The following is a 19,459-nucleotide window of genomic DNA, read 5'->3' as shown; positions in this document are numbered from 1 at the left end:
TCCATTTTGAGTAGAAAATACAGAAACACCCAGTCAATTTCCTTTCCATAATTGGGCCCCTGCCTCAGATTAGATTTGCTCGTTGGTCAGCAGTTAAAAACATTGCAGTTATCACACCTTGCAGGACTGCTGGACCCAGTGGATTCACAAGAATCATGGCTCCAACAAGACAGATGTTTCTTGAGGCCAAGGAGAGGATTATCAAACTTCTTGAAGGTAACGCTACACGTATGGTTGCCAAAGATGTGGGCTGTTCCAAGTCAGCTGTATCAAAAATCTGGACCAAGTACAAACAGCATGGCAAGGTTGTTAAAGTTAAGCGTACCGGTAGACCGAGGAAGACATCCAAATGTCATGACAAACAACTAAAGGCCATATGTCTTGAAAACAAAAGATGTACAACAAGACAAATGAAAAAAAAAATGGAAGCTGGAGTCAAGGTATGTGACAGAACTGTGCAAAATCGCCTAAAGGAAATGGGATTTTCATACAGGAAAGCTAAAAGGAAACATCATTGACACTTAAACAGAAAAGAACAAGACGGCAATGGGCTAAGGAGAGGCAATCATGGACTGTGAATGACTGGATGAAGGTTATTTTCAGTATTGAGTCAAGAATCTGCATTGGACAAGGTGATGAAGCTGGAACTTTTGTTTAGTGCCGTTCCAGTGAGATTTACAAAGATGACTGCCTGAAGAAAACATCAAAATTCTCTCAGTCCTTGATATGGGGCTGCATGTCAGGCAAAGGCACTGGGGAGATGACTGTGGTTAATTCTTCAATAAATGCACAAGTTTACATTAAAATTGAAATCAATTGAAAATATGTTTGGGGATCATGAAATCATTTTCCAAGATGACAATGCATCATGCCACAGAGCTAAAACTGTTCAAGCATTCCTTGGAGAAAGACTCATCCAGTCAATGTCATGGCCTGCAAATAGCCCAGATCTCACCCCTATTGAAAACCTGAAAAACTGTCACTCATCAAGTCCATGCCTCAGAGACTCCTAACCCTATAAAAGCCAGCGGTGGTGCAACTAAATTCTAGGGATGTGTTTTGTTATTTGTTTCTCATGATTCCATTTTTTTCCCTCAGAATGGAGCGATTCTATATTTCCCTGCACTTGCTCTATAAAAGTACCATTTACTGGCCACTACAATGTTTTTTATTCATTTCCTTTAGTGTTTCTGAATGCTAAAGAGTTGTACTTTTGAACTAATTCATAATTTTTTCAAGCTTTATATCTGAGTTTGTTCTACATAATAAAATGTCTGAGTGCTCGTCCGAGACTAGTGATTCCATACTTTTTGCTAAGAGTTGTATAAAGACTGGCGAACGGAGGTCGGAGTAGTATTGTCGAGCAAGTTCACGGATGTGCACACAACGCTCATATTTTTCTATCATTTCCATCTTCATTTTAATGGTTAGCGTCACCTTTTTCCTTTTTCACCACCTGTACTAACCTTCTTGGAACCCGCGTTTATTTCTCTCACAGGATAATCCGCCGTGCATCCATCTTGCGGCAAAACAAAGAAACTGCTGCGCTGTTGTCGTACTTCAACATGCCGTCAGATGTAGAAACAAATGGCGAGTCAAATTTTACGTCGGATGTCAAAAAGATCGTGTGTCGACGCCATCGTATGTCGAGGTACCACTGTACAGGCAGTCCAGTTGATTATCAAACATGAACATCCACAAATTTCTCCTCTAAATATATGTATATTTTTTCATCAAACTAGCCTGAAACAAGTAAAACAAAGAAATCAGACATTGTAGTGTTGCACATTTCTTTTTATTATTATTAAATGTGTATGATTGCACAGTTAAAAAAACAAAACAAAACTGTATCATCGTTGACGAGACAAAGAGTCGCCAAGCCGGAGGTGAATGCCGTGTTTTGCTTCCTTCCGACTTCAGTTTAAAACGTCGTACGGGTTGCACGTCGATGAGAGTGACTGCGAGGTTAAAATAATTGTGATATTTCTATTAAAATAGATAAACCGTGATTTTTCTAGAGAGACGTTAAGGATGGGAGATATGGCATGGGAGATATTCCTTAATATCTTCATACAGCTCCATCAAACACCTCCTCTACACGTGCCTCGTCACCTCCTTGCATTACCACACCGCTAAAATATATTAAGTTGGAAGTTAGAAAAATGCATCCTACCCAAACAGCTTGAATCCGATCATAAAGTCAGCTGAAAAATATCACAATTTCAAAGAGATGTCCTTTTTGGACCGTGTTAACATCTCAACATCACACGTTATTTGACGACAACACTTTTCGCTTTCACGGCAAAAAACGACAAACGGCCACACGACACTGCACCAAAGTCCCTCGAATGTCTTCAAAAAACGCTGAGCAATGGCCCAAAAACAAACAACAAAAACGTGAGGAAATAAAAGGCACCACTTTGCAAAAACGATTAATCCACTCAGTCCAAAATAACTGGGCATCTGTCGCCGTCAATGGAAGCCATTAGAACAGACATTTTGTCTTGTTTTGTTTTTTTAACGTAGTTATTACTTTGAATGTTGGGGCTGACAACACAGATAGGGGGAATGAAAAAGATTATATTTAAAACAGAAGTTTTACACTTAGTTTAGATAACCGCAATTTTTGGGCTATAAGAAGCCCCATTATAAGAAAACAATTTTTCCGATATTGACACAAAATGGCATGGAGTTTATCATCTTGTAAAAATCCATGTATAAATTGCACTGGATTAAAAACCTCTGGATTGAAATTGGGAGAATAAAGTTAGCGGTTTAGAATCCGGAAAAAAAATTCTAAAATTTGTTTTGAGCTTTGTTTTTTTTTTTGTGTTCTTATTGTCCCCTTAAAATAATAGGAAAATAATGAAATTTTATTTTAAAAATTAATAAATGAAAATTCAGAAAATAATTGTACATCCAATTTTGGTTGAAAAAAAAAACACACAAAATTTAATTTTTAGGCCACATCGCCCAGCCCTAATCCGACTGTTGTAATTGCTAATATACTAAAGTTACGGAGTGGTCAATGTAAAAAAAGTTGATTGTTAAAGCAATTCATTCAGTGGCGGCCAATGAGTTAAATGACGGCTCACAATTTGACGAGACGGATGCCATTCGTTTTTCGTGATTCATAAGTAATTACAAAACTGACGCAAAATTATTATCAAGTGGTAGCAAAAACAAAAAATAAAAACCACGCTGTTACGCTAACGAAACAACTGATCCAGTTTTTCACTTCTAAGAAATAACAGCCATTTTTAACTCAAATGTAAAATTATCTTTTTTAGAAATAAAATAAAAAGATGGGGTTGCTCACAAAGACACGTCACAACAATAAAAACATTCCCATGCCATACAGAGTGGCCGCAGGAAACACGGCATTCACTCTCTCGGCGGCGCTGACGTTTCTTCAGAAAAAAATATTTGGTTTTGGTCAGTGCAAAAAGATGGAGCGGCGGTGCATGATGTTGCCGCCGGAGACGTAGAAAAAATTGGACACAAGACATTTAAAGTTGGATTCCAACATGGAACGCTAAGGTCCCGAACTTCTGCCCAATATGGGAGACGGATTGCGGAGAGGACTCAAGGCTCCGGTTGGGCCTCGTCAGCGTGCTGCTGCACATGTGCGAGCATCGCCTGAACAGACACGGTAGAGCTTCAGCCTCATTCGCCACATTTGACGGCGGGGCCTTGTGATGAAAAGGACAAAGGTATACCTGCTTGGAGCCGTTGCGAGTGCAGAAAACCTCCTCGCAGCTCCTCCAGCGACATCGCAGCGTCTGCTGATTGGTGGCGTGGTCGGCGACCGCATGTTGCCGCAGGTGCGCCAGGACACCAAAGACCAGCGGGCAGCCGTGCCACTGTGGGCGTAAAGATATGGATTGTATTAAAATTCATGACAGAATCATGATTTCACTTATTAATTTTCATTTAACTGTTTAAAGCTGGGGTGGGCAAACTATTCCACAAAGGGCCGCAGTGGGTGCTGGTTTCTGTTCATACCCAACAAGAGGACAGCCTTCCACCAATCTGGTTTCTTACAAGTGCAATCAGTTGATTGCAGCCAGGTGCTTGTTGCTTCCGCTGAAACCTCATTGGTTAAACTGTCTGCTCTGAATCCGTTGGAACAAAGACCAGGACTCACTGCGGCCCTCGAGGACCGCTTTGCCCACCCCTGGTTTAAAGGCCACTCCTCTAACTCATTGGCTGCCAGTGACGGCACTAGACGTCCAATCTACAGTATTGGCCCGAAAATAAGACGGCCCTGATTATAAGAGGACCCCCTCTTTTTTAAGACTCAAGTTTGAAAAAAAGACTTTTTGAATACCAACTTATTTTTTATACAGAAAATAATTACAGTACATCTGAAACAAATTATTATAACAATATATATGAGAGGAAAAGCATGTTTTTTGCCTCATTCAAATCTTAATATCTGAACAGTTAAATATGTAAACTAAAGTGCAATCAAATTCGTAAAAGAATGGCTTCTAGTTTTTGAAATGTAAATAAACCAATCTATTTTGATAAAACAACAAAATTGCAATAACTGCATTAACCATCAAAGTGAAGTCTAACTGTAACTGTAGTCTTGAACCAAATCTGAATGAGGAAAAACATTGCAATAAAATAATGCAAACTGTTTGAACTTCAGAGTAGCTGAGATCTGTCATGACAGAACATCGCTTCAATGATATCTGGCGCCATCTAGCGGCGTGAATGGGGAGGGTAGCTGAGATCTGTTATGATAAAACATCGCCTCAATGATATCTGGCACCATCTACCGTCGTGAAAGGGTATAACGTCTAGACCACGAATATAAGACAACCCCCTCTTTTTCAATCTTATTTCAATGCAAAAAACACCATCTTATATTCGGGCCAATATGGTATATTGACCAGATCGCCAAGTCAAAATGGATTTGATGTCTAGCACTGTCAAAGGCATTGAAAGATGACCTCCCAGTTTCAATGCATTAGACACCTATCACTGTCAATGGTAGGTAAGGAGTTAAATACCATGATATATATATATACACATATACATATATATACACACAGTGCTGGCCAAAACTATTGACGCCCCTGCAATTCGGTCAGATAATGCTCAATTTCTCCCAGAAAATTATTGCAATTACAAATGCTTTGGTAGTAATATCTTCATTTATTTTGCTTGCAATGAAAAAACACAAAAGAGAATTGGGGGGGGGGGGGGGGGGGGGGGGAATCATTATCATTTTACACAAAACTCCAAAAATGGGCCGGACAAAAGTATTGGCACCCTTTGAAAAATCATGTGATGCTTCTCTAATTTGTGTAATCAACAGCACCCGTTACTTACCTCTGGCACATAACTGGTGGTGGCAATAACTAAATCACACTTGCAGTCAGTTAAAATGGATTAAAGTTGACTCAAACTCTGTCCGGTGTCCTTGTGTGTACCACATTGACCATGGAGAAAGGAAAGAAGACCAAAGAAATGTCTGAGGACTTGAGAAGCAAAATTGTGAGGAAGCATGGTCAATCTCAAGGCTACATGTCCATTTCCAAAGACCTGAATGTTCTGTGTCTATCGTGCGCAGTGTCATCAATAAGTGTAAACCCCATGGCACTGTGCCTAACCTCCCTAAATGTGGACGGAAAATAAAAATTGATGAGAGATTTCAACGAAAGATTGTGTGGATGGTGGATAAAGAACCTCGGCTAACATCCAAACAAGTTCAAGCTGTCCTGCCGTCCGAGGGTACAACAGTGTCAACCCGTACTATCTGTCGACATCTGGATGAAAAGGGACGCTATGGTAGGATACCCAGGAAGACCCCCTTTCTGACCCAGAGACATGAAAAAAGCCAGGCAGGAGTTTGCCAAAACTTACCTGGGAAAGCCAAAAACATTTTGGAAGAATGTTATCTGGTCAGATGAGACAAAAGTAGAGCTTTTTGGGAAAAGGCAGCAACTTAAGAGTTTACAGGAAAAAAATGAGGCCTTCAAAGAAAAGAACATGGCGGAGGTTCCCTGATGTTTTGGGGTTGTTTTGATGCCTCTGGCACTGGACTGCTTGACCGTGTGCATGGCATTCTGAAGTCTGAAGACTACCAACAAATTTTGCAGCATAATGTAGGGCCCAGTGTGAAAAAGCTGGGTCTCCCTCAGAGGTCATGGATCTTCTAGCAGGACAATGACCCAAAACGCACTTCAAAAAGCACCAGAAAATGGTTGGAGAGAAAGCACGGGAGACTTCTAAGGTGGCCAGCAATGAGTCCAGACCTTAATTCCCATAGTACACCTGTGGAGAGATCTGAAAATGGCAGTTTGGAGAAGGCACCCTTCAAATCTCAGAGACCCAGAGCAGTTGGCCAAAGAAGAATGGTCTAAAATCCCAGCAGAGCATTGTAAGAAACTCATTGACAGATACCGGAAGCGGTTGTTCCCAGTTATTTTGTCTATAGGTTGTGCTACCAAGTATTAGGCTGAGGGTGCCAAAACTTTTATCCGGCCCTTTTTTTGAGTTTTGTGTAAAATGATAATGATTTAATTTTTTTTCATTCTCTTTTGTGTTGTTTCATTGCAAGCAAAATAAATGAGGATATTACTACCAAAGCATTTGTAATTGCATCATTTTCTGGGAGAAATTGAGCATTATCTGACAGAATTGCAGGGGTGCAAATACTTTTGGCCAGCACTGTATATTGGTTTTGGCTGTTCTTGGAGGTCACAGTCAGAGTGTATTTTCTGTTTATTCATTATATTAATTTTGTTTTCATTAACATATGAATTTGAAAATATATATATTAATGACTGATAATTTATAGTAATAATAATTTATTATTTAATAATTTATTTCAGTTAGCAAAAAAAAAAATCTATTCAAGTCTTTGTCATTTCGCTCATTTTCCTTAACCATAACTTTGGTGGCGAGGTTCATCTATTGAAACTCTGTAAAGTTATTTTTTTAAGGTTTTCAACTGTATTTTGTCTTAGTGTACTTTACACCATTGTGCCATTTTGATTCATATGGTCGCGCATTTAGGGGGTAAATAAGATGGACAATTCCTATGACCTTGCATTTGTAGTTTTGCGTCACGTTGAACTCAAAAGTCTGCACGCTGCCATCGTAGCAGCCGGTGTAGATCTGCTCAAATAAATAAATAAAAGACATGGTTAACATTTTTAAAAGTTCCTGCATACATCACCACCTCTAATACGACCTTTACCTTGCTCTGGTGCACAACCATGCTTGTCACCATGTCCGAATGGCCCGTGTATACCTGCAGCTGTTCTCGAGACTGCAGAGAGTGGGGGGAAAAAAATCAGTCTAGGGGAATCTGTCATTTTTGTTCGCGGATGAGAAAAATCTAGCAGACCTGTAGGTCATAGACACGGACTTTCTTGTCCAGGCAGGCGGTCACCATCACTTTCCCAACAACCGTCACCACGGTAACTGCGTGACTGTGGCCCTCATAGACACGCAGCAGCTCACCACTCTGCTGGTAAAGTGTTAGTGTTAAGACTAGTGTTGCACAGATGCTGATAATAGTATCAAAAGGGACCCCGATATGGCACTAAAATGCAGGTATTGGGAGTACTAACAAATAATGCATTATTACTGCGCGAGATGTATTCGTCAAGATTTAGTTTCCAACCGCCGGGTTGTCCTTCCAAAGATGGCTTCTAATTAAAAATACAGCCGAAGAAGAAGACGAAGGAGAACCCATTAAAGGTAGAAAAAAAAATGCAAAAGTCGTTCAATATTTTTTTAATAAGAGGGAAAAATAGTATAGTCAAGTCCTGTGCCGTTTTGAGCACAGAGGCGTTTTTAATCTGATCATTTTGCAAACATATTTTCGATATTAGAGCCTATATCATAAATGGTGTGTAAATGTTCATGTCAAACAGTAATACCACTGAACCTTTTATGAACACTGATATTGAAATGAGCATCTAAAAAGATGTTAGCTTTGTTAAGAAGAGGGAAAACAGGACAGGGAAAAGTATGCCAGCGAACTTGTGTAGTCTGCTAGCAAAATTGATTAGCACATGAATAAAGTTAACATACTAATGTGGTGTAACGGCACTGACGGCACTCACAAAGTTTGTATTAGTCCTTTTTTTCTGTTTCTGTGTCTGACCAAGCTATGACCGAAATTATTTTACATTTACGTAAGTATGCAGTAAATTCCTACAAAGAGGAAAAAACTGTGTATTTAAAATTTTTTTTTTTAAAAAACCACAGCCGTAACGTATCTGCATTGGCCGATACTACACAGCCAGGTATCCGAATGGGTATCGGTAGCTAAATATGCTATTAGGTGCAACAGCAGTTAATATATTGGCTGCCATTGATGGAAATAGACATCCAATCAATTTGAACTCAGAGAGGCTGGTGTAGGACTCACATGAATGTTGTGCGCATAGACACATTGGTCACTGGAGCCGCTGAACACCAGGTCGTTCACAACCTGAAAGCACAAACGTCATTTTTCCGGGATCATCAGCCATAAATACCCGCACTTCTTTCTGATGAAGTACCTTCATGCAAAGGACGGTCTTGGTGTGTCCCTCCAGCGTGCGAAGCAGTAGCCCGGTCTTAGCGTCCCTTACGCTGATAGTGCTGTCGTGAGAACCCGCCAGCAAGATACGTCGGGAGCCCTCGTGCGATGAAGCAAGGCAGCTGACAGCTCGCGGGGTGTGGCACTCAAACACATCCCGCTGCTGGTTGCTCTGCAGTAGATGGGACAAAAGTCTAAATCATACGTACAAGAAAAGTTAGTTGCGTACTGCTGTTACTGACCGTAAGATCAAAGGTAACAACAGTGCCATTGGCCAGCCCAGCGTAGAGGTAATTCCATCGGTTATGCAGGCACAGGACTCGATCTGCCAAATTGAACTGCCGCTCTAATTCCTGCGTCTGCAAGCAAACATGCGTGCATGGAACAATAAAACCAAGACTTCATTTATGACATAAAAATATAATATTAATAATACAAATGAAAACTTTATGGCACCAAAATGTTTGTTATTTAAATAAAATAAATTGTTAACTAATTTTGTGCATGCAGCCATATGAACATGTATGTGTTCTTAACTCATTGACTGCCAGTGACAGGCGAACCAGAGTTGCTTTAAAAATTTTTTTACATTGACCACACAGTAACCTATACAGTATATTACCACTTACAACACTAAGGGCACACATCGACGACCTTCCTGCTGTTCTAATGTCTTAAATGTTATTTCATAAATTAACTCATTGGTTGCCACTGACGGCAAGAGATGTCGAATCCATTCTGACTGGGAGGGTTTGCAACGATTCGCTGCCAGCCTCTTCCAGTCAAAATGGATTAGATGCCTATCGCCGTCAATGGCATTGAAAGATAATCAATCCATGCAGGCAATCCCAGTTAAAATGCGGTGTGATGTTTATCGCTGCCAGTGGTAGTGAATGTGTTAAAAGGTCATTCAAATTTTAACATTGTTCCCTCGATACATCAATTGGTTGAGCAACAATCCAATCAACTCGACCCAAATGTAAGCCACTGATCAAAACGATCATCTTTGAGATGTGCCATTTTGTCAAAAAAAAAAAAAAAAAAAAAAAAAAAAAAAGGTTTTCATTCAAATGCCGTAGATGTTTTCATCAACAAATTGTCAAAAACAACAATTTTTTGACTTTCAAGTGAAATGTGTGAAATATGTACACAATATCGTATTACCGTAATTTCCCGAATATAAGGCGCACCCGTGTATAATGCGCACCCCAAATTTACTTTTAAAATCTAGGGGAAATTATTGTACCCGTTTATAACGCGCACCCTAATTTTAGAAGAAAACAGAGCTTGTGTACAGATACAGAGATGTCATTTTACTGACTGGTGAAACACAGCACAAGCATAGCACATTGGTAGTTCAAAACATTACCATAAACTGACAATATTTACGGTAATAATATGATTTGACAACTTCTCCAACTTACCAGAATCTAGGAGAAAACAAAACAGATGTGACTTTTCTTTTAAAGGCTGCTGTAGAACTTGCTCGTTTCCTCATGATGAATAAATGTTTCTTCCATGGATTGATACGGTAAAATGAAAGTGAGAACGTAAGTCGGAAATCCGTGAGAGCTCATAGCTGTCAACTCGACAGTAACAAAAGGAACTATTGTTATTTGGGTTTGAGTTTCCCGAGGGACCGATATAGTTGACGGACATAGGAAGTGTGTGTCCTTACATTTGTTATGGTCCGAATTGCTGAGCTGCAATAAACGTCGACTCAAATGAGTTTAAGAAACTAAATTCTGTGCTTTATGAAGAGTGAAAAAAGCAGAATTTAACACAGACGAAATCATTCGGCCGATTAGAGTGAAGTATTACCGAAACAAAACGGTGACGTCACGTACCGTAATGGTCGGCAACGGGTCGCCGCATACGTTTCTTCAACACAACGTGGCCGTGTCAATGAAAAAAAATCGGTTTATATATATATGTAATACATATATATTTCTGTCTCCATCCATGTACCCGTTTATAATGCGCACCATGAGTTTACAAGTTGATTTTGGGGGGAAAAAGTGCGCGTTATATTCGGGAAATTACGGTAAATTGAATCAAATAATTGCAGACTTCGCAATATTGGCAACTATTGCCATTGTTCAATGAACCGATATCACATTATATTGTCATGAAATTGGTGATTTACACCTCTAAAGCCAACCTGCACCCACAAAACACTTAAAATTTTATTAGCAAAAAATAAATATATATATAAAATAAACAATTGTAAATAATTACAAAGAGCGTTTTATGGCACCAAAGCGTGTTACTTTTTTTTTTTTTTAATAATTTCTTTTTTCTATTTAAATTCAAAATATATGTCTGCTAGTTATTTTGTAGAGGTGCATATTACTATGGACTTTTTAGGACAAATGTTCTTAATTTTATGATTCAAATTTTTCTGAGAACAAAATAGGCCTGTAAAGTGCATTCAGTCATCATACCTTAAGACTGTAGCAGCGTATGGTCTGGTCGCTGGAACCCGTGTACAGGCGGTGCTGAAGGCAGAGGGCGGCCGACACCAACAGACAGCTTACTTTGGACGTGTGGCCAGAAAAGACGGCAACACACTTTCGACTCTGTAAGGAGCAAAAGATCAAATGACGGATAATTCTTCTATCGTGCCAGATTTTATCTGCACCCACCAGCAGGTCGAAGGCCTTGACAGTGCGATCTCCTGAGCACGTGTACAGCAGCCCGTCGTGGATCTGCATGCCATTCACCGCCTCTTGGTGGCCTTCGAAGATGCCAATCGATGTGCCTTCCGAACAAACGCAGGATTATAAAAGATGACCAAAAAAAAATCAATTAGGAGTAAAATAAAAATAAAAAATAAACTTACAGGAAGGGCTCCATGATATCCTTGGAAGTGACATTTCACTGCAGGGAAAAATTAAGCTCATTATGTGAAGTGACAATGTAAGGGTGTTTGCAGTACTTTCCCCCCCCCTCAAACTCGTCATAATGGTCATCCAATTTAGAAGTCAAGCTCTGCCCTCATTATATGTCCTAATTTAAAAAGGGAAACAAACTTTTTTGAAATAACCTGAAAAATGACTTTAATGACCTCAAAAGAACCACTTCAAATCAAAATAGCTAATTACCTGTGCATTTTAGGCTATGTGTTCTTGAGTCTTATTGTGGGTGAACTACTTTGCACTCTGATGTTTTTAAAGGGTCAAAATGAAAACAGACTGAATTTCATTGTTCTAATGTGTAATACTGGAGAAAAACTTAGCTAAACGCCAGTATTTCAGCAAATGGCTACCATAGTGCGGACAGACATTTTATCAATGCCAGTACTATTTTAGCCAATCAGAGGTGAGTATCCCAGATTGGCTACCCTTCCTGGGGACATCATCGATACCCATGATTATCACATAATTGCGCTCAGGTCTATTAGTTTGCATGTACGTGTGTATGACTCCACAAAATGGCTGCGCTCGTAAGCAGTGGTATTTTTATTCATTAACTCTTTATAGAGAACTCACTGGTGGCCATTGACAGCACTAGAAATTCAATCTATTTTAACCAATGAAAAAGATTAATAATCTTCCTACTATTCTAAAGGATTTAGTGCTTTTTAATCAATTAACTTATAGGCTGCCATTGATAGCGAACATGTACCGCTCCGTAAAATTGTTAAAGATCGTGGTCCGTGACGGACATTATCAAAAGTTCCCTGGAAGCCCTCCCAGTCAAAATGGATTGGACATCTAGCACCAATGTCACTGAGACATGGGCATTCAATACCAATTCTCTCAGTTTAACTGAACTGAATGTCTATCATTGTCAATGGCAGGCAATGAGTTGATGATAAATATTCTCTTAGTTTTAAAATGTGTAATTTCAGTTATTCTTTTTTTAAATTAAAAAAACAGAAATCGGGGGGGGGGGGGGGGGAAGAGTATTCTCAATGTATTTAGAAATAGCTTAAAGAAAATAAATGTGGAATTGAATGTTTTATTATGTATTAAATTGTGGAACAAAAAGGGGGAATTTAATTTTTATTTTGTTTATTCACGCACTCTATCAACTTTTAGAGTACAGTATTATTGTGGGGCATAACCAGTGTGCATTTTTTATTTCATTCACTTCAATTTCGTTTATATTAACACTTTGTTAATAATATTTTTTAATCATGAGAAAAATTAAGATAGTAATTGAGACTTGGCATCCACAAACGTGAACATCTCATTTTGGATTATGTGGGCAACAATATTAACATTTGGTGTGGCCTAGATGGTCTGGATGAGGCTGTTTATTTATTTATTTTTTTGTAATAACTAAAAATAGTCAATTGCCCTGAAAGGGTTAAACATTATTTTCTCCATAATCAGAGGTCAGAGAAATGTACGATTTACATACTAAAAATAATTGCCCAAGTCATGTTTTACAAATAATTAACAAAAGTTTGAGTTTATTGTGTCTCCTTTAAAAAATTCCCAAAAATAATTATAACTTTGAACAACTGCCTTTCACATTTGGTCATTTAGACTAGGTGTTGCCTGTCCCTTTAATGTAAAGGCTTCACCTCTCAGATGATCTACAGATGTCCATGTCGCTGGTGGAGGTGACCTCATTGCAGGCCAAGCTTGGCTGCTCGCTTCTGGACGATTCCGGGATGTGAGCTCCCGGATAGGACTGCTGGAAGGTGGCGGGCACCTCTATCGTTTCCTCTACTTCCATTTTGAGAGGCTCAGCTTCTTCCTTTATCTTTAAGTCGCAACCTTGCGGTAGCGAAGACGTGCTGACTTGAGTGCTACCGCTGCCACTGCTGGCCCTCCGCTGCGTTCGGAGCCACCTGGGCTTGGAAGCACCCATCGTGTCCATCTCGGTGTCGCTGCTCTCGGGCAGCGCACTTCCGTGAGCCTTTTCCAGCACCTTCCTCTTCTTCAGCTTCCTCACTCGTTTCCCGCCACGGGACTCCAGGGGTGAACCGGGTGAGGCGTTAACCACTCCGGATGTCTCCAATGGTGGAGATGGGGCGCAATCAGCGAGCGACTCTGGTTTCACGTCTGCTTTAGAGTCGGGCAAGAAGCTGGCCTGAAAGGTGGCCTGAACAGCTTTTTCGGTGCACTCTAACGATCCAGACAAACTCCACACTTCTTCAACTTTTAGCATTGGCTCGGGGTATGTTAATTTCTCCTCGGGTTCCGATTCGCAGCTGACCCGAACGGGAGACAGGGGCTCCTGCTTGACGACGATGGCACCTGAGTCTGCAGGTGGCGATGAGGTGCTGCGTGCAGGAGCGATGTTACTCGAAAGAGAACACGACGGATTCAAAGAGGTCAGTTCTACTTCCGTAGTGTCCGTTGGCTCCTCTTTCGGTTGTATCAGAGGGATTTCTGCCATATCTGTATTGCCAGCTTTAAGCACACAAAAGAGCAACCGTCATAATATGACAAAAAGCCAGTAAATGACAATTTTACAGTACTAAGAAGAAAATATTCATTACAACGAGACCACATAGATGAGCGACATATGCTACAGAGGTTCATTTTGTTGGGAAGTAGTATCTTTTGTTCATGAATGCTGTTACAAAAAACAAGTTCAAAACGAACTACAACTGCCCTGCTCGCTCCGTAAATGTCTCATCAGTGCAGCGATATAAAAAGCACAACCGAAGGTACATGCATGCCCTCTATTGGCTAAGTCGAAACTAGGCCTGAACCATACATCGTTTAAACATCGCCATCGCGATGTGCGCATGCGCAATAGTCCCATCGCAAGGACGTGCGATAGTTTTTTCATTTCATTTTTTTAAAATCCACAAACGTTTGTTTTGAGGAAGGAGAGGGAAGGAGAGCGCACAGCTTCTCTTTCCCTCCAGCTCCGCAGTCATCGGCTCCTCCCCCTCCCCCTGCTACAGCGGAGCGGAGGGAGGAGGGGCCGAACAGCAGAGCGGAGGGAGGAGGGGCCGTTCTCAAAGTGAAAACAAGCAAGCAAGCATGCAACACGTTGAATGAAGCGAGGGATGACTGTTTCCAAAAGGAGTTTTGGAAGTATTTTGGCTATCGACAAGAATATAAGGAACAAAAAACAGCCCTGTCGACAGTGCCTCGCCGTGGTTGCCTCCGTCGAACATGTGGGACCATTTAAAACACAGGTATCTATGCATTCCTGCTACGAGCTTCCCATCAGAGGCTTTTTAGTACAGGTGGGAACATTGTTACGTGCCAACGTTCTTGTCTCAAGCCTGCAATGGTGGATAAACTAGTAGTCTTGGCCAAAAACCTATGAGACCCAGTTGAGAATTGCTGAGCAAGGAAGGTGGACGATATGCAGACAAATACATAACACAGCTGCAGGAATGTCTTTTCTTCTTTTTATTCATGTGACAGCTATCAGGAAGGCAGGAAATTTGGGAGTTAAAATGGTTCTGTTATTCATCACAGTTATTTGTGGTTATTCAGTTCAATTATTTACAAGTTCAATTGAGTTTCTGTGTCTTTTATATTTAAATTTATTGTAAATCGTATTTTTCAAATAACTATATATAGTACAGCTGCACAAAGTTTTGATACTTAATATTTTTGTTTAAATATTTTTACAACTTTGTTGCCGTTTTGCAGTTTTATATTGCTATATTTTGTGCAAACAACTCAGGGGACTAATGTACTTGCACTTTTATTTGTCAGATTTAATATTTTTGTTCAAATATGTTGACAACTTTGTTGTTTTACTGAGGTTTTTATTTATTGTTATAGTTTGTGAACAACTCTTTTATTTGTCATATCTAATATTTTTGTTCAAATATGTTTACAACTTTGTTGTTATTTTACAGAAGTTTTTATTTATTGTTATATTTTGTCAAAAACTTAGGGGACTAATGCACCTGCTCTTTATCATTTAATGTATTTTCTGCTGTTGAAGTGTAAAATATTGTGTTCAATAAATTATCTATTTTGTGCAGACCTGGCTTCCTGGATCCCTTCATACAGCAATCTTCATTATTCACAAATGAAACGGTATTATATGAATACACTGTGGTCACGGTGTGTCATGCAAAGTATTTCCAAACAGCTATCCAATTCATCTAGTGAAAATTTCTTTAAAAAAGATATATATATATATATATATATATATATATATTTTTTTTTTAATATCGCAATATAATATCGCAATATATTGCAAACCTAAAAAAAAATCGCAACTATAGTTTTTTCCAATATCGTTCAGGCCTAGTCGATACCCACATGCAACAAAAAAAAAATCAATTAATTAAGGTAACTAAATCAGCCCTGAGACAAAAAATAAAAATAGGGCTCCAAGCATCGATGCATATTGCCGAAAACACAGACAAGACTGAAAAAGCAGTTTCTGCTCTTGCACCCCTCTTTAAAATAAACTGCTGTATTTTGAGCCAAAACAACTGTTGTGTTTGATAGAACAATGTCTATATGCTGCCATAGCAGACTCATGGCGCACTAAACCTCCGAACTATTTTTAATTTGTCCGTTTTACCCTGAAAACCCCCGTTTACAGACGTCGCGTAACTGCTTTTGTTTCAACCTAGCCATAAAAAGAAGGGAAGTAATTTTATTTCTCAAAATGTCTCTCATTTTTAGCTTAGAATCATTAATTGATGTCCAATATTTAGTTTAAAAAAAAAAAAAAAAAAAATTATTCACTCGCATATTTTAAACTTTTAAACAAATTACGTCACAATGAAAAATTTGGCGTCTGTAAAAAAGTCACGGATATCTACCTCATAACTATTGCTTAATTGTATTTTTTTTTTGTTACTGTCACATTTTCCCCGATATGTTAGATGATAATCGATCCAAACAACAACAAAAAAAAGATAAATAACGTTTAAAAGGGTAACTATATGAAAAAGAAAATCTCAACCACTCCTTGTTGTCTGCGATTTCTGCACCGCGACCCTTGTTATATCACCATGTTTCACCCATAAAATCCCCCCAAAATCCGGCTATGGCCATTCACAGCTGTGTCTTGACACTCGGTGATACATGCTACATGGAGTTTTTGGATCGAAACATGGTATGTACGCAATAATATCTCGTTAAAATTGTGGCGTCTTTAATTCTGCTCTCGCATGCTCTCACCTCCAGTTAGGGCTTTCCTGTTTATTTTTTATGTGTGTTTTTTTTTTAAAAAATGCCCTCCTGTTAGAAAATGTTTCTTCCCCCAGAAAATTGAGATTTTAAGCTTTCCAATGAGGTATCAGACGTGCATATCGGACAATTTTGAAATTTGGCCAAATTGGGGGTCTCAGAGCGGAACATCAAGTCACCGGAGTGTTTTCCGCCATATACATACTAATAATACACCGACCAAATTTCATTGTAATCTCAGGCCATGAATACTGGAGTAGCTATTATATTTAGTATTCTCCCCAAGAAGAACAAGAACAAAGCAAGTGAGTTTTTGAGACCTCCCCCAAGATGGTCTGAAGCAGGGGTGTCAACCTGGTCACAAAGGGCTGCATGAGGTGCTGGACTTCATTGCAACCACACGAGATGAATAACTTTTCACCAATCTGGTGTCTTACAAGTGTAATCAGTTGATTGCAGTCAGGTGCTGCTTGTTTTAGCAAACAACGCATTGGTTGAACTGTCTCGACTGGATCTGTTGGAACAAAGACCAGGACCCACTGCTGCCCTTTGTGGAATCTGTGTGACACCTCTGGTGTAAAGTTATTAACTCTAGTTCCAAATAAAGCAAACAGGTTTAATGTTGAAAGCTGCCAAGTGTTTGTCTGATTTTTAACTTTATTGATTATTACTTCATTGGCAAAAGGCAAAATTCAGTTTTAATTTTATTTTTAAAAGCAGTTTTTGTTTAACAAGAGAGAAATGTTATATTTTTTATTGTTATTTGTGCTAATGTGTTCAAGTGTTTTGTTACATTTAAGTGCCCTGATAAATGTTATTTGAATAAAATACTTTCTAAATAAAAATCGTTGGGTATTTTATGGTGGGTCAAAACTCGATAAGATACGAGTTTGTGTATATTTATAATCCTAACAGGTATTGAACCATTTTTACAGCTCATAATTTCATACCTTGCATCCCTTTTAATAGTGAAATACGTTTTTCTCGGAGTGCGCTCATCTCTGTGGCAATCTGAAGAAAAGAAAAAAAAATACTTGCAAAAACAATTGACACATCTTTGACATACTGTACATGCTTTTCATTGAACATGATAAAACTGATCATTGCCTTTGTCATAGAATTTTGTAATTGGGTCAGATCTTAGAAATAACATATCTTTGTATTTTTCCCCAAAGAAATCACTACATCTTAAAAAAAAGATTATCTGCTAACACTTATTTCATTCTTTCTAGTATGTGTACCTGCTGTTTGACCACCATTGCTCGTTGTACTTCTAGGTAAGCAGCCTCCAAGGCTGCCCGGGCTTGGACCAGTTTGGTGTCCACAGACTGCAGCGAGCGACTCAGCTCCTCCTCCCGCAGAGACACGGCCAGAAGTTGGTCAATGTGTAAGCGATCTGTTGAACCACCTAATCAAATGCATGCACACAAAACATGAGTACCTCACTGACATTTGTACTGCATCATTTATAACTATTTCGTGTGTGTTTATTCTGCTTTATTCTATTCTTTAAATATGCACCATGCAATGATACACAATCCAAACTCATGTTCAAATGTCATTCACTACATAACAACTTGGTCATGATTTCAGAGACAAAAATTAAATTATGTTGAAATAACAATCTTCAGCAGAAAGGGAATACAGCTCTATGAAGCAAGTGACTTTTTTTTGGTAATTTAAATAACTTCATAAAATCTGTTGTCCACATATGTGGACATCGCATTTGTGGTTATGTAGCCCATAAGATTAACATTCTGGTATACAAGTGACCTAAAATGTGATGTCCACATAGTATATGTGGACAACAGGTTTCATTTATAATAAGATATTCATCTTTTATTTTTAATAATTATTAGGAAGAAATTCACTTACAACCTAATAAATAAATAAATGACCAAATAATACATTAAAACTAGACTAATAAAATGATAAAATAATAAAAAATATACATCAATAAAAAGAGGAATACACTCTGGTTATGGCCCCAATAACAATCAATAGTTGTCAAATAGTTTATTTTTAGTAACACGTATTTTTTATTATTATTATTATTATTTGATAAAAGAGTGCCCAATAAAAGGATTAAGGAATGCGGTTAACTAATCAATAATGCTGGGTAAATTTCTGTTACAGACACAAACCTGTTTTAGATTTGGTCTTTCTTCTTTTAGCATCTTGTTCCACAACTGAAGAATCCAGGTTCAAAACATCCTTAAGGATGGAAACATGAAGACAAAATTCACATTTAAACAGAAAATGGCCCACTTTTATGGTTCATATTTCACATAGACTTCACCAACTCACCCGTGGTCTTCTTCGCCTCTTTGCTGTTCCCTGTCCGTCCATCTGCTCGACTCCGGAGTTGTTCCCTCCGAGCGCGTGGAGACCTTTGACCTTCTCCGACATCAGCTTATCTGCTTGTTTTTGAGCTTCCTCCACAGCGAGGTTCAAAATCTGTTCTTTCTCAGTCTCACCACCGCACTCCTTGGCCACTGAGGATCTTCGCGGCATCTCCTGTGGCGAGCGTTCAGTAGGCGGGGCCAAGCTACTCTCTGAGAGGGAGCGCTTGCGTGATGACGCTGAAGGAGCAGTCTCAATCGGCGAATCCCATGGGAAGTTCTCCAGCATCGCCATGTCATCCTCCTCCTGACTCTGGTCCTCGTTTGATACCATTTCAATGCCGAACCTGCGGGTAGACCAGGTAGTGTGCAAGCGACAAAGTCAAAAAGCTGCAGCACCAAGTAAGAAATTAACTCATTCACTGCTTTTGACAGCAATAAATATCAAATTTTTTTTCACTCGGATAGCTGGCATTGAATGATCA

The 19,459-nt window shown here is 39.1% G+C and overlaps 1 protein-coding gene across 1 annotated transcript in view; it reads right to left on the bottom strand.

Annotated features, from left to right (window-relative positions):
• Positions 1 to 1,795: 1,795 nt before the first annotated feature.
• Positions 1,796 to 19,459, bottom strand: part of znf106a (zinc finger protein 106a) — a 30,886-nt gene continuing 13,222 nt past the window's right edge. Inside the window, exons 6-21 of the mRNA XM_057860038.1 lie at positions 18,940 to 19,321; positions 18,777 to 18,846; positions 17,874 to 18,040; positions 17,583 to 17,643; positions 13,086 to 13,920; positions 11,394 to 11,431; positions 11,197 to 11,312; positions 10,996 to 11,130; positions 8,794 to 8,910; positions 8,532 to 8,723; positions 8,399 to 8,461; positions 7,367 to 7,486; positions 7,217 to 7,288; positions 7,063 to 7,134; positions 3,720 to 3,863; positions 1,796 to 3,639 (exon numbers count right to left, since the gene is read on the bottom strand). Coding sequence (XP_057716021.1) covers positions 3,586 to 3,639; positions 3,720 to 3,863; positions 7,063 to 7,134; positions 7,217 to 7,288; positions 7,367 to 7,486; positions 8,399 to 8,461; positions 8,532 to 8,723; positions 8,794 to 8,910; positions 10,996 to 11,130; positions 11,197 to 11,312; positions 11,394 to 11,431; positions 13,086 to 13,920; positions 17,583 to 17,643; positions 17,874 to 18,040; positions 18,777 to 18,846; positions 18,940 to 19,321 — 2,638 coding nt within the window. The 3' untranslated portion in view covers positions 1,796 to 3,585. The remainder of the gene's footprint in view (positions 3,640 to 3,719; positions 3,864 to 7,062; positions 7,135 to 7,216; positions 7,289 to 7,366; positions 7,487 to 8,398; positions 8,462 to 8,531; positions 8,724 to 8,793; positions 8,911 to 10,995; positions 11,131 to 11,196; positions 11,313 to 11,393; positions 11,432 to 13,085; positions 13,921 to 17,582; positions 17,644 to 17,873; positions 18,041 to 18,776; positions 18,847 to 18,939; positions 19,322 to 19,459) is intronic.

The sequence above is a fragment of the Corythoichthys intestinalis genome, chromosome 15 (assembly GCF_030265065.1).
Source record: "Corythoichthys intestinalis isolate RoL2023-P3 chromosome 15, ASM3026506v1, whole genome shotgun sequence".
NCBI lineage: Eukaryota > Metazoa > Chordata > Actinopteri > Syngnathiformes > Syngnathidae > Corythoichthys > Corythoichthys intestinalis.
This window is presented reverse-complemented; position numbering and strand designations above follow the sequence as displayed.